The sequence below is a fragment of the Macaca mulatta genome, chromosome 16, assembly GCF_049350105.2.
Source record: "Macaca mulatta isolate MMU2019108-1 chromosome 16, T2T-MMU8v2.0, whole genome shotgun sequence".
NCBI classification, from domain to species: Eukaryota; Metazoa; Chordata; class Mammalia; order Primates; family Cercopithecidae; genus Macaca; species Macaca mulatta.
In genome coordinates, this window is record NC_133421.1 from 17,206,119 (window position 1) to 17,233,539 (window position 27,421).

General features: G+C 51.7%; 1 protein-coding gene across 2 annotated transcripts; it reads left to right on the forward strand.

Moving 5' to 3' along the window:
- Positions 1 to 9,764: 9,764 nt before the first annotated feature.
- TBC1D26 (TBC1 domain family member 26) lies at positions 9,765 to 25,651 on the forward strand. 2 transcript variants are annotated; one of them, XM_077970394.1, is made up of 15 exons: positions 9,765 to 9,865; positions 12,400 to 12,539; positions 12,824 to 12,899; positions 13,075 to 13,157; positions 14,953 to 14,992; positions 15,466 to 15,546; positions 15,745 to 15,852; positions 16,187 to 16,296; positions 17,567 to 17,615; positions 18,611 to 18,710; positions 19,431 to 19,525; positions 19,904 to 19,969; positions 20,445 to 20,544; positions 20,903 to 21,052; positions 25,120 to 25,651. In XM_077970394.1, the coding sequence occupies exons 3-15, from the start codon at positions 12,825 to 12,827 to the stop codon at positions 25,539 to 25,541; spliced, it is 1,479 nt and encodes a 492-aa protein (XP_077826520.1). In that variant the 5' UTR covers positions 9,765 to 9,865; positions 12,400 to 12,539; position 12,824; the 3' UTR covers positions 25,542 to 25,651. The 2 variants fall into 2 exon arrangements, with proteins under 2 accessions (XP_077826520.1, XP_077826521.1); XM_077970395.1 differs by lacking the exons at positions 9,765 to 9,865; positions 12,400 to 12,539; positions 19,904 to 19,969; ... (1 more) ...; positions 20,903 to 21,052; positions 25,120 to 25,651 and adding an exon at positions 19,077 to 19,080 and having other exon boundaries at positions 12,825 to 12,899; positions 18,611 to 18,726; positions 19,431 to 19,517.
- The last annotated feature ends 1,770 nt before the right edge of the window (positions 25,652 to 27,421 follow it).

Genomic DNA, 27,421 nt, shown 5'->3' on the forward strand with positions numbered 1-27,421 from the left:
AGAATACCAGTCCGATTTCTAGCTGTTCGTCTGGCTTCACAACTTCTGGAGCGATGGAATGGGAGATACCCTCAGCAGCCCAAGTATCTACAAGAAGGTTAAGGAGTAGAAGATGACAGTTCCTAACAAGTAGTGCTAAGTCCCCAGGCCAGGTATAGGCACCATTCAGTAGGGCTAATTGGGGTGAAAGGGAGGGAAGAACTTCGTATAAAAAACACAGTTAAAATTAGGCAAAATGGGCCAAGCACAGTGACTCAAGCCTGTAATTCCAGAACTTTGGGAGGCTGAGGGAAGCAGATCACCTGAGGTCGGAAGCCGAGATCGTGCCACTGTACTCCAGCCTGGGTGACAGAGCAAGACAACATCTCAAAAACAAAACAAAACAAAACCTAAGAAAGTATTTCCAACATTGATTTCATAGAGTTTCTGTGAGGGTTATGTGAAATTATATATGTGAAAGGGCTTTGTTGCACATTGCTGAGTTATATTTTGGTGATAATTTTCTATTCTTTGATGCCAGGCTCTGCTATACAAAAAGCATGGACCTCTCACCAGGGTGCCAGTTCTTAATGCTAACTTGTGCTACCTGTCCTTTGTGACCGGTCAGGGAGTCTTTGCTCATCAGTAGTCATTTAGGGACCCGATATGGTATAGGGCAGCCACCAAGATAAATATTTCTTCTGCCATATCAACATAATTTTATGTATGGTTGATTCAGTTCCCAGTCTTGTGACTTATGCATCTCATGTTGTAGTGACTCAAACCTGCTGGGTTATCCAGGACTGTAATTTTTTTTTTTTTTTCTGAGACGGAGTCTTGCTCTGTTGTCCAGGCTGGAGTGCAGTGGTGCAGTCTCGACTCACTGCAAGCTCCGCCTCCCAGGTTCACACCATTCTCCTGCCTCAGCCTCCCGAGTAGCTGGGACTACAGGTGCCTGCCACCATGCCTGGCTAATTTTTTGTATTTTTAGTAGAGATGGGGTTTCACCATGCAGGCCAGGATGATCTTGATCTCCTGACCTTGTGATCCGCCCACCTCAGCCTCCCAAAGTGCTGAGATTACAGGTGTGAGTGACCGCTTCCACCCCAGGACTGTAATTTTTAAAAACCCATGGTGAGATCTGGCTTCAGATATGACTGGATTCAGATATTCAGAAGATGTCATCAGATCATTCTCTTGCTATCTCAGCACCATGTAATTCTATCTGAATTTATAAATAACGATTTATAATTTATTATAATTATCAGAATGAAGGAGAGTAAAATCCTTTATTGGAGTATAACACATGATTATTTCAAAGAGGAGTTGATCAGTGTTCCCCTGAGAGTAAGAATGCATTATATACAGTGTGGACATCTCCAGGACCTTCCAAACATAAGTAAGTATATAGTTTCTGAAACATTTATTTTAGTAACATATCTATACAAAATTAAACTAGGGAAGGTTTCCCTTCTCTTTGATCTGACACCTCTTCCCATAACAGAGCAGCTCTTACAATCATTTTGAACTAATTAATAACTATAGGACGTACCAAACAAACCCAAGTATTTCTTACATTTTCCTGTTTATGAGTGCCATATCATAGGCTCCAAGATAAGGGTCTGTTTTGACTTTGTTCATTTATGTAAATATGAATATATGTGTATGTGTGTGTGTGTGTATATATATATATATATATAATGAAAAGCATAACAGAACAAAGCACAAAACTGTAGTTCTGATGAGAGACAATTTCTGCTATTTGGGCAGATTACACAGAAGGTAAATAATCTTTCTCTTTCTCTTGTTGAACAAACTCACTTAAGCAAAGATAACCAAAGGTGAATATTTTTAAATATAATATTTTGAATTAAAGATTTTACAAAGATTTTAATGAATAAACCCATCAAAATCAAGCCAACTTTTGTCCAAATTTTAATATATTTTATTCTTTTCAGTATTCGCAGCTATTATAAAGCACAAGTAAAGTTCACTTTCCCCAAACCTTCCAAAACTTACAGCATCCTCTCCAGTTTTGTGTGTTACTATCTTTCGCATGCTGCAACAACCACACATTTCACTCTAAGAGAAAAATAGTCCTGTTTTCTTTGGATAAACAAAAACATCACATTTTCTTTTTACATGTTTAGGGATCCCCAAGACCACCCCCGGGTTCAATGATTCACTAGAAGAATCCACAGGACTCAGCATGTTGTCATTTTCTTGGCTGTGGTTTATTACAGTGAAAGGATACACAGCAAAACCAGTAAACAGAAAAGGCTCATGAGGCGGCAAGGTCTGGAGGAAACAAGGAACAAGCTTCCCCGGGTCCTCTCCCAGTGAAGTCACACAAGACTTGCCCAATTGCCCCAGCAAGGAGTTGTGACAGCATGTGTGAAATGTAATCTATCAGGGAAGCTCAGTAAAGATTCAATTCCAAAGGTTTGTACTGGGTGCTGGTCACATAGGCACTCTCTGTGTAGCATGTACCAAAACTCCAGACTTCCAAAAGGAAAGCAGGTGTTCAGCATAAACTGCTTTGTTTTTACAGACAGTTTAGGAGCAGTGATTCACTTTAATTCTGGAATTAGTGGGAATGATCCCAAAGTTACAGTTCCCAGATGCCAGCCATGGCCAATCTTGTAGGCAAGTCTTTCTAAAGATAGCAGGCTCGGACTTGCTATGTTAACTTTTCTGCACAGTTTCGTTGACACTGTTGTTTTCATACAGCCTCCCAGCCACTCATATTAATCACAAATTTGCTAACCAAAGAAATTAATTGGGATGTAGATAATCAGAACTCTCTACGTTGACAGGCAGCTTAGCAGATGAGCAAAACTCACAAACACATATAAAATGACCTCCTGCAGCCACACATCCCTTTTACACCTTCTTAGCACACACATTTCCTAGCTCTGTCTACTGAAAGGGGCTGAAAGCAATGACACCTCCTTTGCAATGAGCCCAGATCTTGGTTTCTGACATTGTTCTCTACTAAAAGGAACCAAGGCTCCTCAAAAATGGCTGATTGCAGGTCTAAGGGAAGGAAACTCCAAGAAGATCTTGGAACATCTTATTCCAGAAAAAAAAAAAAAATTAATACTCAAAAAAATGATGAGGTAGGTCACAAAGACACAGGAAGTAACCCTCACTGACTAAATCCGAAACAATTTGAGCAGCAAAACAAGAAAATGATGAATTGTAAAGCATTGAAAAAGTAGTAGTCCTTGAGTTCACATTGATAATAAGTAAATAAATGAGCGATAACAGAGGACCCTTGCTTTCGCAGAATACCCTATGCCAATGGGTAAATGCGAAGGGAATGTTGGAGCTGGAAAACTATCATTTTGTAGCCATAACAGTAAAGACTGATTCAAGCAAGAATCATCAATGGATGCTAAATCTAAGGGGAAATTTTGATGAGGAACAGGATATTTGCATAGAATTGAAGTATCTTTTCCAGAGATTGTTATGATTAGCAATTGCAAGGCAAAAAATAATTGTGGAAGAACTGGGAAAAACTTTGATTACATCATCAAAATTAATATAATGAGTAAGCGGCACATGGACATTGTGTGCCTCAGATGTGATGCCATGAGAAGTACATAACATAATGTGTATACTATTCTGGCTGGGAATGCATAACGAATCTAATCATGAGGAAATATTTGACAAACTCCAAAATGAGGACTATTAAAAGGACTGCATTCTTCAAAAATATTAATGTCACACAAGGAAAAGCTGAATAACTATTCCAAATTAAAAGAGACTAAAGCATCATGACAACCAAATACAATACAGGATCTTTGACTAGGTCTTGTGTGAGAGAAAATCTCTTAAAGACATTATTGGTTCAATTTTTCAAAACTGGAATACAAGCAATAGAATAGATTAATGTATTGATTTTAAATTTACTGCAGTTGATAGCTATATCATGGTTGTGTAAAGTATTAATAATATCTTCATTATTGAGAAATGCATATTGAAGTATTTAGAGGTAAGGAAGAGTAATGTACGAAATTTACTCTCAAATGATTCAAGAAAAATTTGTATATAGAAAGAGCAAATGATAAAACAAGCAGGATTAAATGTTAACTGTGTCAGTCTAAGAGGAACCTGGCTATCCTTTGTAATTCTATTGCAGTCTTTGTGTAAGTTTCAGGTTACTTCCAAATTTAAAAAAAACTAAGCGAACACATATATTGACCCAAAGTTAGACCCATTCTGTAACGTAAAAATACAAGGCAAAAATATATATAATACAACTATGTTAAAAGACCCTTTTTTCTATCTTACCTAAAACTTAACATCTCCAATGATTGATTATCCATTAATAAGCTTTTTTTTTTTTTTTTTTTTTTTTGGAGACAGAGTCTTGCTCGGTAGTCCAGGCTGGAGTGCAGTGGTGCGATCTCAGCTTACTGCAACCTCCGCCTCCTGGGTTCAAGCGATTCTCCTGCCTAAGCCTCCCCAGTAGCTGGCATTACAGGTGCCCGCTACCATGCCCGGCTAATGTTTTGTATTTTTAGCCTCCTGGGTTCAAACGATTCTCCTGCCTCAGCCTCCTGAGTAGCTGGGATTACAGGTGACCGCCACCACAGCTGGCTGATTTTTTTGTATTTTTAGTAGAGACAGGGTTTCACCGTGTTAGCCAGGATGGTCTCAATCTCCTGCCCTTGTGATCCGCTGGCCTCAGCCTCCCAAAATGCTAGGATTACAGGTGTGAGTCACCATGCCCGGCTTAATAAGCTCTTTTAAAATTTTTTTTTTTTTTTTTTTGAGGCGGAGTCTGGCTCTGTCGCCGGCTGGAGTGCAGTGGCGCTATCTCAGCTCACTGCAAGCTCCACCTTCTGGGCTCACGCCATTCTCCTGCCTCAGCCTCCCGAGTAGCTGGGACTACAGGCTACAGGCGCCTGCCACCTCACCCGGCTAATTCTTTTGTAGTTTTTAGGAGAGATGGGGTTTCACTGTGTTAGCCACGGTGGTCTGGATCTGACCTCGTGATCCTCGTGATCCTCCCGCCTCAGCCTCCCACAATGCTGGGATTACAGGCGTGCGCCACCACGCCCAACCAAAATCTTTCATGAAGAGAAGATATTTCCACCTTTAACTGACAAAAATCCCAAAAACTTATGTCAATAATTTATTTTTAAAAACTTCTCAAAGATCATTTAGAAAGATTGATACCACAGTAGAAAAAGTATAAAAAATTGCATAGACCCCTGAAAATATGATTATATACGTTTTCTTTTTTGTTTTGTGTTTTTGAGACTGAGTTTCACTTTTGAAGCACAGGCTGGAGTGCAATGGCGCAATCTTGGCTCACTGCAACCTCTGCCTCCCGGGTTCAAGCGATTCTCCTGCCTCAGCCTCCTGAGTAGCTGGGATTACAAGCATGTGCCTGGCTAATTTCTTTTCTTTTTTGGTCTTTTTTTTTGAGATGGAGTTTCGCTCTTGTCCCCCAGACTGGAGTGCAATGGCACGCATGTTCTTGGCTCACTGCAACATCTGCCTCCCCGTTTCAAGCAATTCTCCCGTCTCAACCTCCCAAGTAGCTGGGATTATAGGCGCCTGCCACCATGGCAAGCTAATTTTTTTGTGTTTTTAGTAGGTTTCATCATGTTAGCCAGGCTGGTCTCGAACTCCAGACCTCAAGTGATCCGCCCACCTTGGCCTCCCAAAGTACTGGGATTACAAGCATGAGCCACCGTGCCCAGCCTGATTATATACATTTTCAATAAACATTTATGAAAATGGTCTCAGGCCTTTTAATAATCAGAAGACCAAAATAAATAAAAATGAAATAACATTATCCACTAACCAGATTATATAAAAGGAAGACTGACAAAATCAAGTGTTGGAAAGGACATCTAATTAGAACTCAAACTTGTGGTTGGGTTATATATTAGTCAAAAAAGTCTTTGGAATTAAAATTTAATTGATAAATTGTATGTATTTGTGCTGTACCACATTTTACATATATATATACACACACACACACACGGAGACACACATTGTAGAATAGCTAAATCTGTGTATGTATGTATAGCCACAGACATACGTTGTAGAATGGCTAAATCAAGCTGTCTAGCATATCAGTTACCTCAGATACTTATCTTTTGTGTGTGTGTGTGTGTGTGTGTTGAGAACATTTAAAATCTGCTGTCTCAACAATTTCAAGTTTTACCACATTGTTATTAACTGTAGTCAACATGTTGTACAATAGAGCTCTTGAGCTTTTCGTCCTAGCTGAAATTTTTAGTGACATGCATTGCATTTGAACATATGCAGTTACTATGACCAAGCTATTTTATTTGTAGGTCTGTACTTAACTAAAATATCTATGCATGTGTACCAAAATAAATTAACAAGAATGTTCATAGTAGCTTTATTGCTAATAGTCCCAAAATGGAAACAAACCAATGTCCATCAACAGTAGAATTGATAGATATGCCATATTCATACAGAGCACTATCAAGCGGGGAAAAGAAATGAACTGCTTGGGCCGGGGACGGTGGCTCATGCCTGTAATCCCAGCACTTTGGGAGGCCAAGGCGGATGGATCATGAGGTCAGGAGATGGAGACCATCCTGGCTAACACAGTGAAACCCCATCTCTACTATAAATACAAAAAAATTAGCCGGGCATGTGGTGGGCGCCTGTAGTCCCAGCTACTTGGGAGACTGAGGCAGGAGAATGGCATGAACCTGGGAGGCAGAGCTTGCAGTGAGCCGAGATCGCGCCACTGCACTCCAGCCTGGCCGACAGAGCGAAACTCCGTCTCAAAAAAAAAGAACTGCTTCATGAAACTGCCTGAAGGAGTGTCACAAATGTAATGCTGGGCCAAAGAAGCCACACACAAAACTTGCTACCGAATGGCCCTCCATGCATCCATTTATGAAACAGGCAACACTAACTGAGGCTGCTAAAAACCAGGTGACTCTTTGCTTTGGCAGGACAGATGGGCAGTGGTTAGGGAGCAGAGCTTCAGGAGAGGGATTTCCAGATTGTTATTTTTATTTCATTTTCTTGGACTGTGTGGTAGTTCCAAGCATGTCTCCTCTTTGTGAGAAATCACTGAGTAGTAGAATAATAGGATTCCTGTGTATATTATACTTGAATAAATATATTTGAATTCCTTTCTTCCATTAGGATAAATAATATAAATTATAATAAATCTTTGCAATTTTAATATTATTTCTAGTTGATGAAAAATAAGTCACCCGAAGGATTCCACACTTGGGTATTTCAATATAGAACCTATGCATGCAAATATGTATTTCTAGAGATCCAAAACTAATTAATGTTGTTTGAGTGTCAAAAAGCACAGTTGTGTTTACAATTTGCTCTCTAACCTTTTACTTGAAATTAAGCTAACTATCCACATCCATCAATGAAACGGCTTTCACAGAAGAGTCCAATCCATGGCATAAATGATAGGAACTTTAGAAAAGTCATTTCTTCTTCATTATTTATGTAAAAACATTAAATTTCTTAGGAACACAGGCCAACAAACTCTGTTTAATGTTACTTTCATTGCTTTCTGTAGTCTTGTTACCAGAGAAGATTTTTATGTTCCAGAATTGCACAGAGGGAAGAACTGACTATTATGGTTACCACTGTGGCCATCGAGACAAGGCACATGATTCCTAGGATCCCAGCAATGACCCTCCCTGGATGGTGATGGGAATTAAGAGACCTGCTATGGAAATTGTAGGGGTGGAGTAAACAGTCTCTGCAAAGCTTTCTCTGTGTCTGGTACTTGAAGTCCACAGGCAGTAAACAAGGGAAGATTACAGAACAGGCAAGGAGGGATTCCATGAGCAAGAGCTGGAACCCTATAAAAATAAAGTGAAACCCATGTTCATGAAGCTAAACATAGGCCAGTAACCCAGCAGTCAGAGAAACTAAAGGAAAAATCCCGGGAAAGGCAGAGCAATTACAGGCTTAGCTGCTGTTTCATGCCAATGAGATAAGTCAACAGATCAGCAACAAGTTTATATGTGTGTGTGTGTGTGTGTGTGTGTGTGTGTGTGTGTGTGTGCATGCGTGTTCACGTGGACACTTGCTACAAAATTCAATTCATTTTATTCCAGTATGTGAGTGTACACATGTGTGCATGTGTGCACTCCTGTTGACCCAGTTTCTGCTGTGTGGCCAAGTCGGTGACCCTGGACAACCCCAGTTGTGCCCTCAGTGACGTCTGCAGGGATGGAGCACAGTCCCTGCTGTTGGGCATTGCACTGTGTGATGCCATCCTTGGGACCCTCGGGATGATGGAACCCAATAGGCTTCCTTAGGCTTTCCTTTTGGATGGACAGGAAATAGATGACGCTCTATTGTCATTTTGTTTTCTTTCTTTCCATGGATTCTGTGACCATCTTCCTCTCCTCATCGACTCTGCAAGAAGGGGATTCCTGGTGGGGGAAGGGTAACTGGTGAGAAATGAGGTACCAGGAAATTAGCAAAGGGTCTTCTGGTCATCTGGGGACAGTTCTCATGCGGTCCCCAGCCTAGTCTCAAGGGTTCTGGGCCGGTCATCGTGCAGCCTCGGTGCTGTGCCTAGGAAGAACCCTGGGAGACCCAGCAAAATGGGGTGCCTGGTCTGAAAAATGTCCCCCCGTTCCTCTGGCTCTGCGGCTCAGGAATAGGCTGAGATATCATGTCCGGGCAGTGCCAGGCCACCTCACTACCCCCTTTGAGGGGAGCCCAGAGGGCTTTTGGGGGCAAGTGTGAAGCTGGGCACCCAGAGGCTGAGGCCAACTGTCCCTCCCTGTGTCCTGGAGGAAGGGCCTGACCAAGAAGACCCCCTAGGGCATGGCCTGTGGGTGCTGATGAGGGAAAGGGAGGTCTGTGGACTGAGGGAGGAGTCATTGGCAGGGGACATTGAGCACCGCAGCTCAGGGTTCTGCCCAGTGGGGGACTGGTCAGTGGGAACCTGGTCAGTGGGGGCCTGGCTGGCATAAGCCTGGCCAGGTGGCTACTAGGTAGGTGACTTCAGGCAGGATTTGTCCTTGGAGCCTCCCAGCAACCAGGCCTTCCTGACCAGGTCCCCACTGTCCAGGTCCCCCCTGCCCAGGCCCCAGAGCAGCAGTGCTCAAGGTCCGCTACCAGAACTGCCCACAGGCAGAGGGCTCCCTACTCCCAGACAAGGGACCCCATGTGTCCAGTGGGTCCTGCAGGGACCATCAGTGACTGCATGTGAAGTCTGAGTTGGTGAGACCTCCTCCTGTGGGGACATCTGTAGTGGGAACGAGTCATGGCACTCCAGAGGGCTGCTGGGAAGAGGAGGTGAGCAGGTGTGTGGAATCCAGCTCTGCCAAACAGATCTAGCACTTTACAGCCTAGCTGAGTCCCTTGCTAGGGAGGGGATCTGCCCTTTGCCTTTTGCCCCCAACCCTCAACCTTCTGCCCCCTATCCTCCATCTGCAATGCCAGGACTGCCCTGGATGGGGAGGTCTGAGTTTAGGGAACACCGTGGATGCTCTGACGATGGCCATGGGTCCCGAGGCAGGAGACAGTGACAAGGGTGACCCAGTGTCTTGGGTGCAATATGAGTGGGGCAGCCGGGCCCAGCCAGAGCAGTGACAAAGGCATGCACACATGTGTTCACCCACATACATGTGCCTGCTCACATGCACAAACTGCACACAAGCATGTTGACACGTCAGAGGGTGGAGGGTGCTGACTGTGCCCTGCTGACCCAGGCAGGGGCCCATTGTGATGGGTGTCATGACCCCACAATATCACTGGTGCTGAGCACTCGCCCACCTGCCTGCCTGCCCTCTCTATGTCTGGAGCTCTTAGAGACAAGACATAGAGTTGTTTGGTTCTCAGAAGAGGAGATTTTGCTAAGTAAGAGACACAGCCGACTCAACCAACTCAGGTGAGTGTGACCTGCTCTGTTCCCTCCCTGCTGACCTGGGGACAGTCAGTACCTGGTGGGCAGTGCTGGCCTCTGGGTAGGTGCTGAGGAGGGTCATCCCTGAGCACTCACCGGGTGCCTGTTCTGGACTGACCTGGTGGAATCTGTGGGGTGGGTGCTGTCCCCGAATGCACCCATTCCACAGGTGAGATGTCTAGGGTCAGAGAGGTAGTGACTGGCCAAGGGACCCAGATGTGATCCTGGCCTGTGCTTTCAGTCCTGCCCTGTGCACGCCCTGACCTCTGTAGCCCTAGATTCCAAATCTGCCCAGGATTTTCTGCCGCCTGATGGGACAGAGTCTGGCCATGGAAGAGCCCCTGGGATGGAACTCCTATGGTGGGGTGGAGGGAGGTGGTGCTCGGTCCAAGTCTGTGCCCTAAGCTGGGTCCCCACAGGAGGAGGTCTCACCAACTCAGACTTCACATGCAGTCACTGATGGTCCCTGCAGGACCCACTGGACACATGGGGTCCCTTGTCTGGGAGTAGGGAGCCCTCTGCCTGTGGGCAGTTCTGGTAGCGGACCTTGAGCACTGCTGCTCTGGGGCCTGGGCAGGGGGGACCTGGACAGTGGGGACCTGGTCAGGAAGGCCTGGTTGCTGGGGGACTGGTCAGCGAGGACATGGTCAGTGGGGAATTGGTCATCAGGGGCCTGGTCAGCAGAGTCTTGGCCACTGGGGCTTAGTCAATTAAAACTTGGTCAGTGGGAACATGGTCAGTTAGAGCCTGGTCATCAGGGGCCTGATCAGCGAGGACCTAGTCAGAAGGCCTGGTCACTGGGAAAATGGTCAGTGAAAGCCTGGCCAGCAGCGGTCTGGTTAGTGGGGGCCTGGCCAGATGGTTGCTGGGTGACTTCAGGCACGGGGTTTGTCCTTAGAGCCTCCCTGCCTCCATCCGTAGCAGCTATGAGTCATGGCACCCCGGAAGGCTTCTGGGAGGAGGAGGTGAGAAGATGTGTGGAATCCGACCCTGCCACTCACACCTAGCATTTTACAGTCTAGCTGAGTTCCCCCTAATGAGGGGCCCTGTCCCGTGCCCTCTACCTCCTATCCCCCATCTGCATCTTCAGGACTGCCCCGGGTGGGGAGGCCTGAGGTTGGGGAGGACCCATGGATGCTCTGATGCTGGCCACAGGCCTCAAGGGAAGGTGACACTGCTGAGGACTTGATGAGGACTTGGGTGCACATGTAAGTGGGACAGCCAGCCCTGGCCAGAGAAGCTACTTGTGCACACACATGTTCACCCACATACACGTGCATGCTCACCTGCACAAACACATTTTGACACCTTGGGGGCTGGAGGACACTGACTCTGGGCCCTCTTGACCTGGGCAGTGGCCCATTGTGATGGGTGCCATGACCCCACAATGTCACTGGTGCTTAGTGACTGCCCATCCGCCCACCCGCCCACCTCTGTGTTGTGCAGCACTTGGACACAGGACACAGACAGGTGTCTGGTTCTGTGCATAAACGACTTTTCTAAGAGAGACACAGCTGCCTCAGCAGACTCAGGTGAGTGACCTCTGGGCAGATGCCGAGGAGGGTCATCCCTGAGCACTCACCAGGTGCATGTTCTGCACTGACTAAGTGGACCGCCCTCTCCTTTGTCCTCACAGTGACTCTGTGAGGTGGGTGCTGGCCCCAAATGTAGCCATTCCACAGGTGAGATGTGTAGACTCAGAGAGGCGGTGACTGGCCCAGAGACCCAGATGTGACCTGGTCTCTGCTCTCAGCCCTACCCTTTGCCATGCTGGACTTGAGCTCTGACCTCTGTGGCCTCCCTACTGTAGATTCCAAATCTTCCTGGAGTTCTGGACTTCAAGGAGGCAGGGTCTGGTCCTGGAAGAGCCACTGGGACAGAGCCCCTGTGGGTGGGGTGGAGGTTGCAATTCTCAGTCCAAGTCTGGGTCCTAAGCTGGGTCCCCACAGGAGGAGGGCTCACCAACTCAGACTTCAGATGCGGTCACTGATGGTTGCTGGACCCACTGGACATATGGGATCCTTTGTCTAGGAGTGGGGCAGGGATCCCTCTGCCCTCAAGCAGTTGTGGAAAATGAAGGAGCCCTGGAGGGCTGCCTGGAGGGTGACGATCGTCCCTTCTGGTCAAAGGGGCTTGGGGACTGGAACCCTCCCGCAGCGTCCCATTCTCTCTGTCTGATCCTCTAGAGGCCTTACCCTCCCTTTGCCCCGAGTATTCCCGGCAGGGACGGTCCCCCCGGGTGTTCTCTAGGACTAAGGCCCCAGAGTTCTCTTGTTCTTTCTTGGTGACTCAGGAAAACAAAGCCCCCTCCGGTATTGACAGCTAGGAATTGTGGTGTCCACCATCCTCCACCTGAGACGGGGTCTCCACGAGCACAGAGGCTGCTCCGGAGTCAATAGATCATCTTTTCCTCAAACCAAACTGCTTGGCTTGTGTTGTTCCTGAAGTGGCTTCACTGGCTAGAGTGAGTGAGAATTGGGGCAGAATGAAGCAGTCACCAGATGTCTTGCTTCCTACAGAAAACTGAGTATCTTCCTGGTTTCTGAACGATCCTAAGAGACATCCGGTCCCTGACTCCACTTGCCTCCAGGTGCCCAGAACAGGCCATCGTGGGCCCTTCACCATCCGCAAGTGGACACCGTTTGTCCTGCCGGGGCAGGTGTGTGTCTGCCTTGGGGTGTTTGGGGACAATGGGCCTCTCTGTCCCCGAATGGGTCTCCATGTGCTCAAGTCCTCAGGAAGGAGCCCATCACTGGTTGGAGGCAAGGACTCCAGAGATCCAGCCAGGGGTGGGGCCACGTAGTCTGGCCCCTTGTCATCTGGGAGGGGTGGTGGAATGGGGCTCACCAGACTGGAGTGTGTCTGGCAGTGCAGTGAGCGTGGTTCGGCTGTGCTCTGGAGATCTCGGGTGCGGCAGAGCCTTTGGATGACTTTGTCTTGCAGGATGGAGATGGATGAGGACCCGGATACCCTGCCTGCCCAGGGGCAAGGCAACACCATCATTACTAAGTATGAGCAGGTACAGGTTGGGCTGCTCCCTCAAGGGAGGCAGGACCTTGCCTCTCCCGCTGTGCCCTGGTCAGAGGGTCCTGGGCTCCCTAAGATCACCGGGTGGAGAGGGGCTGCCCACATCCCTGGGCCCCCCCACACCTCTCACCTTGCCCCCGCTTACCCTGGCCTCCTCTGGGTTTCAGGGACACCGAGCTGGGGCAGCAGCAGACATGGGGAATGAGCAGGTCAACATCAGGAAATACATGAATCACCTCGGGATTGTGCAGTGAGTCTTCTGTCCCCCGCCCCCAGCCACCAATCTCACCTCAGGGATGGGTTTTGCTTTTAGAAAGGCTTCTCTGAAGTAGGACACGTCTCCCTGGCTGGACCAATCTCCTCTCCAGGGTCAGAACTCTTCCAGGCTCTCCTGCAGGCCCAGCCCGTGGTCACGGTTAGGGCATAGCCTCATGACACATTTAGGGAGCTCAGGAGAGGGAGTCAGGACAGAGAGGGGACTCTCAGGGCAGGCCCGTGGACTCTCAGCACTGTCGTCTCCAAGTAAGCTGGAGAGGAGGAGGCAGCCTGAGGATCTGGCCCTGTCCCCTTAGGGCCTGCCTTGGTGAAATCTGAGGGTTGTGGCCACAGGGCAAGGGGGCATCTGGCCTGGCCTGTGGGCAGCTGTATAGCAGACCTCTGAGGGCTCAGGGGGCTCAGCCAAGAGGAAGGGGCATGGGGACAGTGAGGGCCTTGGCCCTGGCCCTGATAGGTTGTGGAAGAAGAAGGGCAGGGTCCTGGCCTTGGCTTCTCACTGAGGCCAGGGGGACAACAGAGCGAGCAGCTGAAGGCCCTGGGAGTGGTGCTGGGAAGAGACCTGCGCTTGGTAAGGGGAGCCCAGCCTGGAGCCAGCCCCTCAGGACTCACAGGATGGAGAGAGGGAGGAGCCTGGGGGAGGGGGGAAGGGTGAGACCTTGAGACCTGCCACTTCTGGAACGTACCTGAACCAAGCCAGCCCAGGGTGGAGTTGACAGCCTGGGCAGGACAACAGATGGGGTGGGCAGGGAACAGTGGCTCATCTGGGACCCCTCAGTGGGGGAACTCGGTCAGTCCCCAAGGCTCTGTGTGGCCCTCCAGAGACTCTGCTTCCTGCTGGCTCAGTCAGCACTGTGCAGGGTGGATGGAGGGGCCAAGTCGGGGCAGACAGGACAGTAGGCGGAGGACAGGCAGGCATCCCATGTCCTGGTTTTTGCAGTGGCTGGGAGAAGGCTGAGGGCTGAAGGCCAGTTACCGTGAGAGCCAGCTGAGGCTGCAGCGGGAGTGGTGGGGCCAGCCCCACTGCCTGCAGGGCCCTTGGTCACCCTTGTTGCCCTGGATATCTCCCCAGCAGTGCTGGGCAGCCCAGTGAGAGAGTGACCAAGGCATGGGTGTGGATGGATCTGGGAGGTCTCACTCAGAGGTTCTGACAGGATGGGGTCACAGAAGGGCCAGGGTGGCTGGAGAGAGGGTCACAGTCTCTGGGCCAGGCAGGATGGGGGAAGATGGGGAGCAGGCAGCGTGAGCGTCCAGGATGCAGGTGCACGTTGGGAGATCAGACCCTGCAAGGCCCATGGGGAGTGTCAGATGGGATGGCCTCCAGGTGTGTCCTCAGGGCACCAGGCAGCGCTCAGGCCAGGCTCCCTGGACTCTGGTGGGTGATGTGGTCACTCCTAAGGCACTGCTGTAAGTCAGGGCTTGGCCACCCACCCGGGGCGGCACCCATCCCGTCTCAGAACTGGACTTTCTCAGCATCCACAGAGGGTGTCACCTCCAGCTCTGGAGGAGCAGCCCCATTGTGCAGCCCAAGGCACCCCATGGGCCCTGAGTGGCCGCCACCAGACCAGCCTCGAGCTCCCTCCTCTCCAGGGTCCCAGTGCCTCGCAGGTGTCAGATCCGCAGGAAGGCCCTTGCCGTCCTTCTCTGTGTCTTCTCCCAGGCTGAGACTTAGGGTGGATGGGGATAGGCTGGTCCTTCCCTGGGGCCCTCTCAGGTAGGGGGATGGTTCCTGGCCCGGCCAGGTCCTCAGCTCTGCCTGGGTTGCCTTACAGTGAGACGGAACTGCCCCCGATAAGAGCCCTGGAGGTGAAGGTAAGAGTCTGTGCCTGCTGCGTGGGAGGCCGCTCCAGGGACCAGGAATTGGGTGGTCAGTGAGGCAGAGGGGGTGGCCTATGGGCCTGTGTGGTGGTGAGTGGGCCACAGCTGTCACTGGGAGGGGCAACCTTTCCTGCTTCACTCTGTTTCCATGAGGGCTTGACCAAAACCCAAACCAAGAACTGCAGTCCTGGCTCAGAGTCCACTGCCTGTTTGAACCAAGACCCCAGCTGAAGGCTGGACCTAACCCAAACTCGGGGCATTTATGGCCTGAGGATGGCTTGTTCTGGCATCACCAGTCCAGACCACCAGCTCTGGTTCCTTCAGAGGGTCTCAGCCCCCGGGGTCTGCCCTTTCCTGGTTCCTTCAGGCTGGGTCTCTTCAGGGCCCCAAAGCCCTGGATCCAGCATCCATGGGCCACTGCCAGGGGCCTGGCAGCTCCACTAACTCCATCATGGCTCATTTGACAGCAAAGACGCAAGGAAAGTAAACGTACCAACAAGTGGCTAAAGATGTTTGCAGAATGGCCAAAATATAGGAACACCAAGAAGGTAACATGGGGAGGGAGTGGCCCCCGTGACAGCTCTCTGCAGAGCCAGGGGACAGGCACCCATAGCAGACCTGGCACTGTCTGCCTCAGTGGGTGGGTGGCACCCCCTCCTCACCATAGCACAGCAGGCCTGTCCGCCAGCTGTCCTCTGCGGAGTCGCCCTGTGTCCTGTCTCACTGGTGTGTTCTTCTGTCTATAGCTGTCTCAAAGAGTATACAAAGGCATCCCCCTGGCGGTGCGGGGCCAGGCATGGTCACTTTTGCTAGATATTAACAAAGTCAAGTCCCAGAATCCAGGCAAATATAAGGTAAGTCCCTCCCACACTCAGCCAGGGCAGGACAAACAAGCCAGGCTGTATCAGGAGCCCAGGACTCCAGCTGGAGGGAATGTAGAGCCTGGGTTGGGGACGGGGGCTGTGGTCAGATGCACATCCTGGGCACAGATGGTAACTCAGGCACCACAGGTGCACTGGGCTCCGTGACCCTCCCTGGCTTCAGAAACAAGGCAAAAAGGAGCTTTCTGCAGAAGGAAACCTTCCTTGCTTCCTTCCAGAAGTGCTGACTGTGGGATGACTGCCGTTTGGGGCAGGAAATCTTTTGTCTGTTCTGAGGCTGCTTCCTCCTCTTGGCCCTGCCCTACAGGTCATGAAGGAGAAGGGCAAGAGGTCCTCCAGAATCATCCACCGCATCCAGCTAGATGTCAACAGCACCCTGCAGAACCACATGATGTTCATACAAAGATGTGGAGTCAAGTAAGGCCTATGGGGGCTGCAGGGGTCACAGGGAAGATGGGGGCAATCCAGAGGGATGAGGGCATACCCAGGGCAGAGGCCAGGGTCACCCAGGAGGGGTGACAGAGCCACCAAGGGCTCTCCTAGCCCAGGGAGCAGCCAGCACCATGGACTGAGCACCTCCCTGGCTCTAAACCCTGCGCCGGGCTGGGACGTTTAGGGCCAGAACCCAGGTGGCTCACAAGGAGATGGAAGGCAGAAAAAAAAATAATAATAATGCAGACAGTGAAAAGTGCTCTCCATGACCCACAACTACCCAGGATAGGGACCCATGAGAAGGTGGCAAGATGGCAGGGCTTGGGAGCCTTCCCGGGCAACACTGACAGCCCAAAATACTAGAAAGGATGCGGGGCTCTGGAAACTCTCATCCCTGGCTGGTGGGAACGTGACAGGGCACAGCCACTTTGTAAGTCAGATGGGCTGTGACTCACAAAGTTCAGTGGCCTTGTACCACACATTCCCAAAGTGTGACAGATATTGACCACACTGATTTGAAAACTGAGGTTCAAGTAAAACCCGCATGCCACATTCACTGCTTGATTGATTGTCACTCACACCCGGAGGCTACCGAGATGCTTTTCAACACGGGAACTTAGGAGGAAGGGGGTTCCACTCTTCACAGAGGGACGACTCAGGGAGGAAAAGGAACGAACCCCTAATGCCCGCAGGAACATGGGTGGATCTTAGATGTGTATTGCTGAGGGAATGACGCCAGACCCCACAGGCTACCACCGTGGGATTCCAATTCATAGGCCATTCTGGAAAAGGGCAAACCATAGAGACAGAGAACAGGTCAGGATGGCCAGGGGCTGACAGAGCTGGGAGACATTGGCTGCAAAGGGGACACACTGGGGACTTGGAGGCTGAAGGAGCCACTCTGGGAGGGGCTGCAGTGGTGGACGGGAGGCTCTGCACATTGGTTCAGAACCATGGAACTGCACATCCCAAAGACTGGACTTCTGTGTGTGCAAACTGAGAAAAAGGGGAAGAAAAAATCAACCAGAGTGAAAATAATCACTGATCCAACTGTACACCTACGATATTTGCATTGCAAGGAATATGGATTTTACAGAAAAAAAATTCCTAAAAACTCAGGTGTCCTGAAGAGCTCACTGCTTATTTGGGGGATCATCTTATCCCAGAATTGTGTTTGCTGTCTGGGTTTGTAGAGAAAATGAAACTGACAGCATCTGCACAAAACAAACAAAATCCTCTTTTCCCTCTTTTCTAGGCAGCAGGAATTATGTGACATCCTTGTGGCCTATTCTGCATATAACCCTGTGAGTATTCCCGGGCAGCGATATTCCTGGGCCATGTACCCATATTCACAGGCATGGGTGTCTCTTGGGGGTGTCGGCACTTCTTGAAAATTCAGTGTTCGTGACCCACCAGCTCGTAGTAGGCAGGACTCAAGCTCACTGCTGGCAGAAAAGGGTTGAAGCCCAGACTCCTGCTGTCACCTTGACCCAATCACCACGTCTCAGATGAAGAAATGACCTTCCTCTCAAGGTGTTGCCCCAAAGCCTAGGAGCTTGGCAGGGGCCTCATAGGATGGTCCTCAGGACCTTGCAGGATGGTCCTCGTAGGAGACAGGTTTGAGAAGTTGCTGAGGTGCCTGATGGACCAGGCTCTTGTCATGAAATGAGTTTGCATCCTGGGGGAGCCTCTTCTTCACTGGAAACTTGGCAATGATCCAATTTCCCCTTTGCCCAGACCCCATAGGAGCATAGCAGATAGGGAGGGGGTCACCCAGATGGCTGCTCCTGCTTGGCCCCCACTTTCCAGACCCTTCCAGGCCAGAAGAGCCACTGAGCTGACTGCATGAGCTGCCCACATGGAGGACCCAGCCACCCCCTGTGTCTGGCAGGCAGCCCTTGGGCTGTCGCGGGACCCTTTGTGTGGTGGTCAGCGCCCCGCTGCCTGCCCTCGTGGCGGGTGCAGTTCAGAGGTGCTGCCTCAGGCCTGGCACAGTGGCCTCCCCAGCCTGGCCCAGGGGAGGGAGCATGAACAATCCCTGACTGTGCCCTTTCGGGCCATGTGAGCTTGGACGCTCGCTGCAGGAGTCCACCCATGCTCCTTGTCAACTGAGTTGTGCGTGACCTGCTCAGTCCTCATGCCCAGTGCCAGGGGAGGGGTGCACAGCTGCACCTCAAATCTTCTGGGGCCTGAGGCAGGTGTCCCCAAGGACCTCTGCCATCTCTAGTGATGTAAATCCTCCCAGGTGGCCTCAGCCCTCCCAGGTGACATCCTTCCACGGTGACTCTGGCTCTTGCAGGAGGTGGGCTACCACAGGGACCTGAGCCACATCACCGCCATCCTCCTCCTGTATCTGCCAGAGGAAGATGCTTTCTGGGCACTGACCCAGCTGCTGGCTGGTGAGAGACACTCCCTGCAGGGTAGGTGGACAGCTGCCCCCAAGGCCTTACACAGCCATGCCAGGGGATGGCCACCCTGGCCGGTGACCCCAACTTCCAGGCAAGGTGTCTTCCTTGTATCCCAGCTTGTTTGGAGCCTCCAGGATGTCCCTTCTGAGGTCCCACAGCAGCGTGGGTCTGGACAGGGACCCCCTCACCTCACGTCAGACGCCTTTCATCCCTAATATCAGAGGACATGGATACCTCCCCCAGGCCGCCCTCTGTCGCCCAAAGCCAGCCCCAATTTTGTGCAGGCGCCACTCACCTCCTTGAAAGTCCTTCTGCCTCCCAGCTGGCTGTGCTCCCAGCCACCTTCCCTCCCTACAGATGGGCCAACAAAGCCAAGATGGCAGTGTCTGCCCATCCCATGTCCCCCAGCGTGACCCCACATCCAAGAGATGGCCACATAGCCCCCAGCTTCCACCCTGTTCTCCCAACCAGCGCCTGCCTCGTGGTGTCAAAGGCAGGTTGCCTTCCGGGCACCTGGACCCGGGATGCTACTAGGCAGCACCTCCAGCCAGGGCCCTCCTTGCCAAGGCTGAGGCTGCATGCTGGGGTCACCAGATGGGAGGGAGGGAGGCCTCGGGGTCTGGGGTCCCCTGCCCTGCCCAGATCTTCCAGCTGATGCCTCCACATCTTGGGCGTGGGATCTGATGGGGTGATGGGTCGGGGACTTCTCAGTATTCTACAGCCCAGATGCTGCCCAGCTTGAGAGGCTCCTATCACACCAGAAGCAGGTGTTGCACAAGTCCTTCCCGAAGATCATGAGACACCTGGTGAGTGGATGACACCCTTGGCTCCTCCCCAGAGGCCCTGGGCCCCATAGGCCAGGGGAGGCTTGAATCCCTCATGGAGCTGGCAAGAGGCTGAGTCCCAGCCACGGCCTGACCTGGGATGCAGACTCCCCATGGTTTCAGTGTTGGGTTTCCTTCTCCTGCCCTGGCAGAGGCAGAGGCGCTGGGACCAGGACCGAGCTGCAGCTGAGCAGGGCTAAAAGAAGTGTGTCCACCGGGTGTCTGTGCATGGGGCGGGTGTTGGAGCCCTGGCCATCACCCTGGGTTGTGCCTCTTAAGGAAGGGTCTGCAGAGGGGCCTGGAAGTGGGAGGATTTCAGGGCAGCTCAGGGGCCCTGAGCACCTCTGCTTCTCCCTTCAGGGCAAGGAAGGGCTGTGCATTGAGGGTTCCATGCTGATGAGGCTCCTCCGGTGTTTCCTTGATGCGGTAAGGAGGCACAGGGAGACCCCAGCCCTGGGACTCTTCTATCCTGCAGTGCCCAGCACCCTCAGCTCAGGGGTCCAGCTCCCCCAGGAGGACCTGGCTTACCTCCAGCCCACAGGAGGCACAGGCAGGTCCTTGCAGGGCTCACAAGCCAGGCTCTGCCCAAGAGGGGGCATCCCATGGCAGAGGCCAAGGCTCAGGCCCAGCCTCGTGGGCAAACTGGGGCAGGACCTGACTTGTGAGGGCCCAGGGAAGCCCCAAGTCCTCAGGAAACCCCTCCTTCCAGAAGTCACGGTGCTGCTGAGATGAGTCCCCCATGAGGAGCTACAGGACCTTGTCTGACTCAGTCTTACAGGGGGGTCTCATCCCATGGAGGGGATCCCCAGCACTTCAGGGGACTGAAACCCCAGTGGGACCTGCTCAGGCCACTGGCCCCAGCTTGTAAGGCCGAGTTCTCTCACACTTGCTGTCCCCACAGAAATCCTTCGGGCTCACCATGAGACTGTGGGATGTGCTCATCTTGGAGGGCAAGCGATTACTGACAGCCATGGCGCATGCATCGTTCAAAATACACAGGAGTAAGTCCCATGTGCCCGAGGGTGCTTGGGGGAACACATGGGACAGACCCCGCTGGCCTGAGGGACATGTCCTTACACTGTCTGCTCCATCCGGGTTGGGGGGTCTGGCCTGGTGGGCTGGGCAAGGCATGATGACACTGAGTCCACCCCTGACATGACCCAGATGAAAGTCAGGAGTGTGGTGAGCACTTCCCTGCCCGGCCTTCCTCAACTGTAGCCTCCTGTGCACAGCTGGACCCCCGGGTGGCCAAAAAGGACCAGGCACCACCCAGTGGGAGGTGGGCCTGGTGGAAATGGGCTTGCAGGCACTGACCCCTCCCAGGGAACCCTCCTGGCCTGATGCCCGCCCTGTCCCTAGAGCGCCTCATGAAGCTTTCCTGGAGCACCATCTGGGAGTTTCAGGAGCGACTGTCTCAGAGCTGGGCCCTGGAGGACAACAGAGTCCTCAGGAATCTTCAAGCCTCTATGAAGGAACTCACAAAAAAACACTGGGACCTGCCACCCCCAGGTGAGCCCCAGCACCAGGTCCCCTCCCAAGTCTCCCTCTGGGACAGTCAATGGTGGGGAGTGCCCCACCAGCCCTCCTACCTGGCCTTCCTCCTGCACCCCTTCTTCCTCCACTTCCTCCTCTAAGAAACTCAAATGGGTCTGCCAGTCCTCAGGGCAGGCACTGAGTGCATGCGTGTGCCGGACATGCTGAGTGGACAAGCAGGGGGCATGGGCAGGACCCCCCAACCCCTCCTCCACTTTCCACATTGTCCCCCTCACCCCCTCAAAGGGCCCTGAGGGACACTGGGGCAGTCAGACCCAGCTGTGGAAGCCCTCACCCCCACCTCCAAGCAGCAGAGACCCCTCATTCTCTAGTGCCCTCCAAGGGTGTCAAAACAAAAAGCCAGGGGGACAAGAGAATCAGTGTCCCTGACCCAGAGAGGATTTGGGCAGAGGGCATTGGGGGAAGCCCTGACCCAGAGCCACAACCAAGAGTTCAGCCCGGTGTGGGATCGCTGCAGCCCTGGCATGGGGTAGGCGGCCTGGAGGGTAGAGGGGAAGCTGTGCCCATTCCCTTCTCACCCGCTGTGGAGACAGGCCCCCATGTGAGGTGGCAAGGGGGCTGGGTGACAGTGCACGTCCCTCCCAGCTGAGTCCTGAAGCAGGGCTGCCAAACTGCCCTGAGGTGAGGGCGTGAAGCAGGAAGCCCTGAGCCACCCTGAACCCTGGGGGCCATTTCAGGAGCAACCTCAGGTTCCCCGAAAGCTCCCCCACCCCAGACTGCACACGGACTGCGCCCTGGAATCAGCAGCCTGCAGGGTCATCCTCAGTGTCAGACCAGGGGGCCGCACAGGGACCCAGAGGACTCCAGAGACTCAGGCCTGTGGGGCGTAGCCCTCAAGAGACCAGATGGGCTTGGAGAAGATGCTGACCATGTCTGCTTCTTTTTTTTCAGCCGAGCTGGAGCAATGGTCCTCGAGGGTGTCCCCTGGCATTGGGCCCCTCCATGAGGGGGACAGACTGGCCATCCCCACCCCACCAGCTCAGCTCCAGGAGCTCATGCCATCAGTCCCCCTGGGACAAAAGCCTTGTCCTCTGCCAGCCTGGCCTAACGGGGCTGTCCCCAAGGCCCAGGCTGAGGTCCATCAGCACGAAGGGGCTACTCAAGAACCCAGAACAGAAGACTGCTGTCTGAGGGGCCCGGAGTCTCGAGATGATGGCAGCCTGTCCCCGGGTGAGGTCAGGCTTTGTATTACACGGAAACACTTGTCCAGGAACGCTAGGCCACAGCTCCACACAGACCCGCATGTCGGGGGTCCATGTTTCCTGTGCTGCCATTTTGAACACAGCTCCTGGGACTCTGAGGGGGCTTCCCCAGAACCCAGGGCAGAAGACTGCTGTCCGACGGGCCCAGAGGCTCGAGATGAGGGTAGGATGTCCCCTGGTGAGGTCAGGCTTCGTATTACACGGAAACATTTGTCCAGGAAGTCTATGCCACAGCTCCACACAGACCTGCATGTCAGGGGCCCAGGGGCTTCTCAAGAACCCAGGGCAGCAGGCCGTTCTCTGGGGTGCCCAGAGGTTCAAGATGACAGCAGCCTGTCCCCCGGTGAGGTCAGGCTTTGTATTACACGGAAACACTTGTCCAGGAACTCTACACCACAGCTCCACACAGACCCGCATGTCGGGGGTCCATGTTTCCTGTGCTGCCATTTTGAACACGGCTCCTGGGACTCTGTCACTTCTCCATCTTCTGTGGACAGCAGCCCTGGAACAACAAGACGCACCCCGCCCAGCGAGCCCACTGGGACCGCGACACCAGGCCCTGCCTGGGTTTATGACAGGGAGGAGGCACTTCGAGAGATACCCCTGCAACAAGGTGTCCCCTGCCCGCTACTCCCCTCAGTAGAAGAACAACATGGCATGGAGGGAGCCCAGGCAGCACCTGCCCGGCTGCCTCGCAGCCCCAGATGGCTGCTGGACCTTGATTTTTACTGTTATTTTTTTTTTATTTTATATTTTTGTCTTCTGGGCCTTGGGAAATACTTAGTGGGGGACTTGGTCCCCTCACGGCCTCAGGAGGGAAGGCTGAGCATGGGGTTCCCACAGCCCCAGCCAGGCAGCAGCGTGCCCTGGGGCCCCTGACCCCACCTGTGGGTCACAGCCCCTCCCCCAGGGCCCAAGTCCCCGGCCCAGAGGGACCTGCCTTCAACCTGAGTCCTAGGGGGAGAGGGGCACCACAGGCCCACACAGGGGACTAGGGCACAGCGAGCCCTGGGTGCTGCGAGAATTCACATCAGACAACCTGGGCAAGCTGGGCCAGAGATGCTGAGCCCGTACAGTGATGATATGGGCAGCTGGCACAAGGGGGTCAACAGCTGTGAACACCGCTGCCTCTTCCCAACTCCATCACTGCAGTGCAGGCAGTCTGCACTCCGGAGCCTGGCCCAACAGCACCCCGAGTGCCCAGGTCTGCTATGCCAACATGCCACCTGGAGGCTTTGAGGCCCTGCCTGCCACACCACCCCCCTCCTGGAAGCCTTGTCCTGCAGCTCAGCCGCTGCCACAACCACAGCAGGCACCGCTGCCAAGCTCCTTCCAGTCAGGCTTCCTAGAATGCAGAGGAGCCCCAGGGGCTCAGACTGTGAAGGTGGTTTCATCCACATTTCCATTGTTCCCACCAAAGAGAATCCCTGCAGAGGATGCTCTTGATCAAAGGTGGGCAAAACGGCATGCCAAGAGATGGAGTCAGCTTCTTTCCCTGGCCACCATGTTAGACGGGGACAAAGTGGCCATCAGACAGGCATGTGACAGAAGAGGCTCAGCATGCTGCACGTGCCCTGACCAAGGCTGACCAGGCCAACACCACTGCCAAGCATCCCATCTGCTGACGAGGGACTTGGTGTGGCTCCCTGGGCTGGCACTATTTCCCAGGAGGACCGGCTGACCACCTGTGGGCAGGCTGCCCACACTGTGGAGGGGGCTGAGATTGGCCTTCACTGCAGGGAACCCCTACCTGGATATAGACTTGCTCGTCCTTCCTGTCACCATCATGGCAGCGCACACGGCATTGCTTTTGACCACGTCACTTCATTCACAGCGAGGGACATGCAGCAGTGGCCCCTGACCAGGGAACTAACTGTTCTCACTACATCAGTCGCCGCCTGGAAGCAACTGGGCTTAGGATCGCTCAGTTACGCTGAAGTGATGGTTTGTTTTACAAGATAAATGTTACGCTTTCTACTGGAGTCCAGTATACGGTACTGACTCTCCGACACCCAGAAGGTGTAGTTCTCAGAGTGAAAGTGTGAAAGTGGACGATGTTCAGTATTGCACTGAATGTCTCAGTCACAAAGTTTTCCTATTCCTGTCCTGGAGAAATGGAGCTTTGCTGGTTGGAAAGTCTTAGGACTCAGGCAGAGTGAAGCTTCCCCCAGGGGAAGACAACAATGGTTCTATTTAAAATGAAGAGATGGGACTAAGCCTGGAACCCTGGGGCATTCTCTGGTGTTCTTGATGTTTCCATGTAAAGTAAGTCAAATAGGCTGGGCGCGGTGGCTCATGCCTGTGATCCCAGCACTTTGGGAGGCCAAGGCGGGCAGATCACGAGGTCAGGAGATCCAGACAATCCTGGCTAACACGGTGAAACCCCATCTCTACTACAAACACAAAAAACTAGCTGGGCGTGGTAGCGGGCGCCTGTAGTTCCAGCTACTCAGGAGACTGAGGCAGGAGAACGGCATGAACCCAGGAGGCGGGGCTTGCAGTAAGCCGAGATCGCACCACTGTACTCCAACCTGGGTGACAGAGCGAGGCTCTGTCAAATAAAAGTCAAATAACAGGTTTGCCACAGAGGCATCTGAAAAAGTAGGGGGCAGAACTGTTCAGAACTCAGGCTTCAGAATCGAAGATGAGGCCAAGCAGGAGACTCCTGACCCACTGAGGGCAAGGGAAGTAGGTGGGACTGCTGGGAGATCCACCCCCACCTTGTGATCTGTCACAGAACTGTACACTTGTATAGCTGTGCACATCTTCTCTCCACTGATTATAGTATTTCTTTCCATTTGTGACTCTCCCATCACGCAGGGAGCTTGCTACAAAATGCACATTGCTATACCATAGCCTGGGGCTTGCAATCCAACCCTGGCAAGGATTCCTGCACGTCAAGGGCCTCAGATGACTTTCATGCACACCCAAGTCAGAAGGCTGTCCTGAATCCTGGATGTCACCTTCCTGCCCAAAAAAGGAGGAACAAAGGTCAACCAGCAGCAGACCAGTCACAAAAAGAGATGAAATGTGAATGCGTGGCCTTCCTGACCCCCAGTCAAGACTTTGGGCACAAAAACAGGCTGCAGCTCTGGCCACTGACTCGTACCAGGAACGCCCCCATTCAGGCCGGTGTGCCCTGGCTGCTCTTCTCCCTCCTGCCACCCTCTCCTAGGCTGTCTGTGTTAGGAAGTGAGAACCTGCCAGTTTTCAGAAGAAAATGTAGCTTTATTATGACATAGGAAAGACTCAAGTTATTGGGGCGAGGGGGAGGAGGAGTCCTGAAACAGCTCCTGAAAATGAGAGGGAAAAGGAAGGTGTAAATCTGTTGGTAATAAAGTCTCCAACCACAGCACTGTCATGGGAATGTTTTTGTTACAATTTTGGTTTTCAAGGATATAGTAAACAAAACAGTCACTTGAATTGTCAAAAGAACGGCAGTTTTACAAAGTGAAAAGCATACATACCAAGCCAGAATACAATAGTACTCAGGTCTATATGTTGCAGTGGTGCCAGTGCAAGAGGAAACCTTCAGGGAGGTTGCAGTGACCCTCCAGGGAGCTGAGACCCATGGAGGGCCCTAGGGCTGGAGGGAGGCCAGCAAACCACTCAGCTCAAAGCACTCCCTTCAGGCATCTGAAGAGGGAAAGCCCATGTGTCTTCCTGTGAAGCACTGAACGGGCAGCCAGCATCTCAGAAATGCAGGCGATTTTTCATACATGGTGTGAATGAGTCTGGGGTCACCCAGGGGGTCCCTCAGTGATCAGACACACTTTGAAACAATCAGCACCTACACAGGAGGGTACTAGGAAAAAGGAAAAGTGTTTTCCTGAATTTCATAGCAGATTGGGAGCTACAGGAAGAGATTCCCAAGACCACCATGGAAATATTTTGTTCTAACAAAGTAAATTCACAAGAGCACATCAAACACAAGACCTAATGCAAGGGGCAGTGCCCATGGCCACTGCCTGCCTCCGGCGAGAAGTTCTTTAGCAGCCGTCACAGGGCAATGCTTAGGCAATGCCATAGTGAATAAGGGGGATTCACTTGGATATAAAAGTTTAGGATAATACCCACCAAGAATGCACTGGCTCCATCTCTCTTCCCTGTTCTAATGTTCTCAGAGCAGCAGCCACCCCTGAACACAAGGGGAGACAGGAAAGGGCCCTGGGGCATGGGGATTTATTCCTGGGTTCTCTATTCTTTTCCACTGGTCTATGTGTCTGTTTTTATGCCAGTCCATTGCTGTTTTGATTACTATAGTCCTGTACTATAATTTGAAGTCAGGTAATGTGATGCCTCCAATTTTGTTCTTTTTGCTTACGGTAGTTTTGGCTATTCTGGGTCTTTTGTGGTTCCATTTGGATTATTTTTTCTACTTCTGTGAAGAATGTCCTTGGTATTTTGACAGGGATTGCATTGAATCTGTAGATTGCTTTGGGTAGTATAGACATTTTAGCAATATTGATTCTTCCAATCTATGAACATGGAATATATGTCAATTGTGTGTATTCTCTTCAATTTCCTGCACCAATGCTTCATAGTTTTCTTTGTAGAGATCTTTCACTTCTTTGGTTAAATTTATTCCTAAGTGTTTTATTTGTATCTATTGTAAATGGGATTTCTTTCTTAATTTCTTTTTTAGATTGTTCACTGTGGCATAGAGAAATACTACTGATTTCTGTATGTTAATTTTGTATCCTGCAACTTAACTAAATTTGTTTAACTATTCTGTTAGTTTTCTGGTGGAGTCTTTAGGTTTCTCCAAATAGAAGATTGTATCACCTGCAAACAAAGAGAATCTGAGGTTTTCCTTTCCAAGTTGGATGCAGGGCTGTTATTTTATTTCAGGCCATTTTCCAAGCTCAGTGGTTTTTGTCAGAATTCAGTCCCTGTAGTTACGTGACTGAAGATTCTGGTTTCTTTTTGCCTGTCAATGGAGAGTTGCTCTCAACTCCTAGAGGCTGCCCACCATTCTGTTGCATGCAGCCTTTCCTACAGCATGGTAATTGTTTACCATGGAAGAAAATCTGAGAAGAAATCTTCGTATCACCTACCATACAGTTCCCTCTAAATTTCAAATGGTCTTATTTTCCCTAAAGGCAAAATACATTTACTCCCT